Source organism: Elephantulus edwardii, unplaced genomic scaffold (genome assembly GCF_000299155.1).
Source record: "Elephantulus edwardii isolate Elephantulus edwardi_28Jun2011 unplaced genomic scaffold, EleEdw1.0 scaffold05355, whole genome shotgun sequence".
In the NCBI taxonomy this organism is placed as follows: domain Eukaryota; kingdom Metazoa; phylum Chordata; class Mammalia; order Macroscelidea; family Macroscelididae; genus Elephantulus; species Elephantulus edwardii.
Genome location: NW_006405105.1, coordinates 1 through 2,298, shown reverse-complemented (window position 1 = coordinate 2,298; position 2,298 = coordinate 1). Strand labels below are relative to the sequence as shown.

At 48.6% G+C, this 2,298-nt stretch overlaps 1 protein-coding gene across 1 annotated transcript; it reads right to left on the bottom strand.

Annotated features, from left to right (window-relative positions):
• Nucleotides 1–999: 999 nt before the first annotated feature.
• LOC102844496 (ATP-dependent RNA helicase DHX8-like) lies at nt 1,000–2,295 on the bottom strand (the record flags this gene model as incomplete). Its single annotated transcript, XM_006903539.1, has 1 exon — nt 1,000–2,295. A coding segment is annotated over one exon (1,296 nt), but the record flags the coding sequence as incomplete, so codon positions are not given.
• Nucleotides 2,296–2,298: the final 3 nt, after the last annotated feature.

Below are 2,298 nucleotides of genomic sequence, written 5' to 3'. Positions count from 1 at the left end.
CGCTGCCAATTGGTCCAGTGGTGAGAATCTTTGTCTTCTTGACATTGAGCCTCAGTCCATACTGAAGGCTGCAGTCCTTGACCCTTCGCAGCAAGTGCATCAGGTCCTCCTCCGTTTGAGCAAGCAGGGTTGTGTCATCTGCATAACGCAGATTGTTAATAGATCTTCCACCAATCCTGATACTCAAGTTATTTTAAAGACTCCACAGATAGATGGTTGTTCCAATGCCAAATGTTGTGAAAGAGAAAGATGTGTCAGTCTGTCTTTCTGAAAAAATTATAGCATTGTAAAGTCTATGGGGAAATTCTATTCTGCCCTACAGGGTCATGACTGACTTCATGGAAATGGGTCTATAGATAGAAGAATAGATAGATCTATAATATCTGTGAATATAGAATTCCTTAGCAAAATGTTTCTTTTTATTTTATTTTCCAAACAATTTTATTGAAATGTGCCAAGAGTACATGAATAGCACAAATGTATGAAGAGGGAGGAAGAAAAAGAAAAATCACATGTACAGTAATTTTTTTTTTTTAATTGAAGGTTAATCTTGGGAGATATCAGATCTCCTCTCCCACCCCCTCAAGACCGCCGACATTTCTGTTATGGTTAAGCCTCTACTAACCTAGTATTAAAAAAAAGAACTACAAGAACTTCCCCACAGTGGGGATAAGGGGCGGTTCTGTCATCCCAAAGGCATACAGTTCAAAATGTTAAAGAAAGGAAGACCCTCAAAAGGTAGATTGACACAGTGGGCAACAATGGGCTTGATCATAGCTTTATTGTGAGGATGTGATAGCATCAGGTAAGGTTTTGATCTGTTAAAACATGAGGTCACTATTAATAGAGACAGTATTAATAGAGACACTATTAATTAGAGACAGTTAGGATGTTCAGTCCAGGACAGCTGTCTTCTCAGGGCCAGCGTGCTACAAGTACGCCAAAGTCCGAGCCTAAGCCACTGATGCAAAAGAGGTCGGCAGGGAGGAGATCTGCCATTCAGCGTCGCCGGAAGGCGCGGGATATTCTCCAGGCGTTGGGCTCCTCATAGCGGTTGTACAGGGGCTCCAGACGCTGCTGTTTCTTCTGCTTGCTTAGCTTGGTCGGGTCAGAAACCTTGAAGAAGGCAGGGGCAAACTCCACAAGCCACCGGGGATCGATGGTGGTGACCTCACGCATGTACTCCTTCGTGGTCAGCACCAGCTCGTGGTACACCACCCATTCAGGCTGTCTGTTGAAGAGCGCGCTGGAAGGGTGGATGTAGACCACCTGCTGGTCAATCAGCGTCCGGTAACCCTCCTGTGGGTCTTTCTTGGCAGCATTCCTGAAGAACCCACTGCAGATGGCCTTCTGCACGCGGACTGTGGACTTGCCACAGGAGACCACATCCAGCTTGTGTCTGTCCATGATACCCAACATCTGCTTGCGGATGTCCTGGGCCCGGCGCAGGGAACGAGCCTGGATGAAGTTCTCATAGCACCATGGGTTGGAGAACTTGTTGTTCTTCCAGGAGTTGTACACGGCTAACAGCGTGAGGTGGTCCCCCTCGGTCTGGTGGAATTTAGCCTTCTTCTGATCTGCAAGGGCTTGTTTATCCTTGGGCCTGTAGAAGACATTCTGCACAGACAGCATAGACACGATGGTCAGCATTTCCTCACTGCATCCCAGATGCACCGACATGATGAGCATTTTACAGAGCATGGGCTCCAGAGGGAACTCTGCCATCCTGCGGCCCAGGCGAGTGAGCAGGCCCTCGTCATCCAGAGCTCCCAGCGTGTACAACTGTTCCATGGCAGTGACCAAGGTTTCCATTGGGGGGGCATCCATGAAGTCAAAGGACAGCAGGTCATTGATGCCCATGGCCTTGAGAGAGAGTACCGTGCTTGCTAAGTTGGTTCTCTGGATCTCGGGCACGTTGGTGGTCAGCATTTCATCTCGGTAGGCCCGTTCTGTGTACAGCCTGTAGCACTTCCCTGGGCCCGTTCTCCCAGCTCTTCCAGCTCTCTGCTTTGCCTGAGCCTGAGAAATGGGCGTTACCACAAGCTGGTCTATCCCCGTCTTGGAATTGTACACTTTCTGCTTCACGAATCCAGGGTCTACCACATAGTAGATGCCATCAATAGTCAGCGATGTCTCCGCAATGTTGGTTGCAATGACAACCTTTCTGCTGCCAGGTGGAGCGGGATCAAAGATTCGGGTCTGCATCTCACTGGGCAGGGCAGAGTACACTGGAAGGATAATTAACTCTGGGACGTCGGGCCCCAGGGATTTCATCCTCTCATATAAGATCTCACAAGC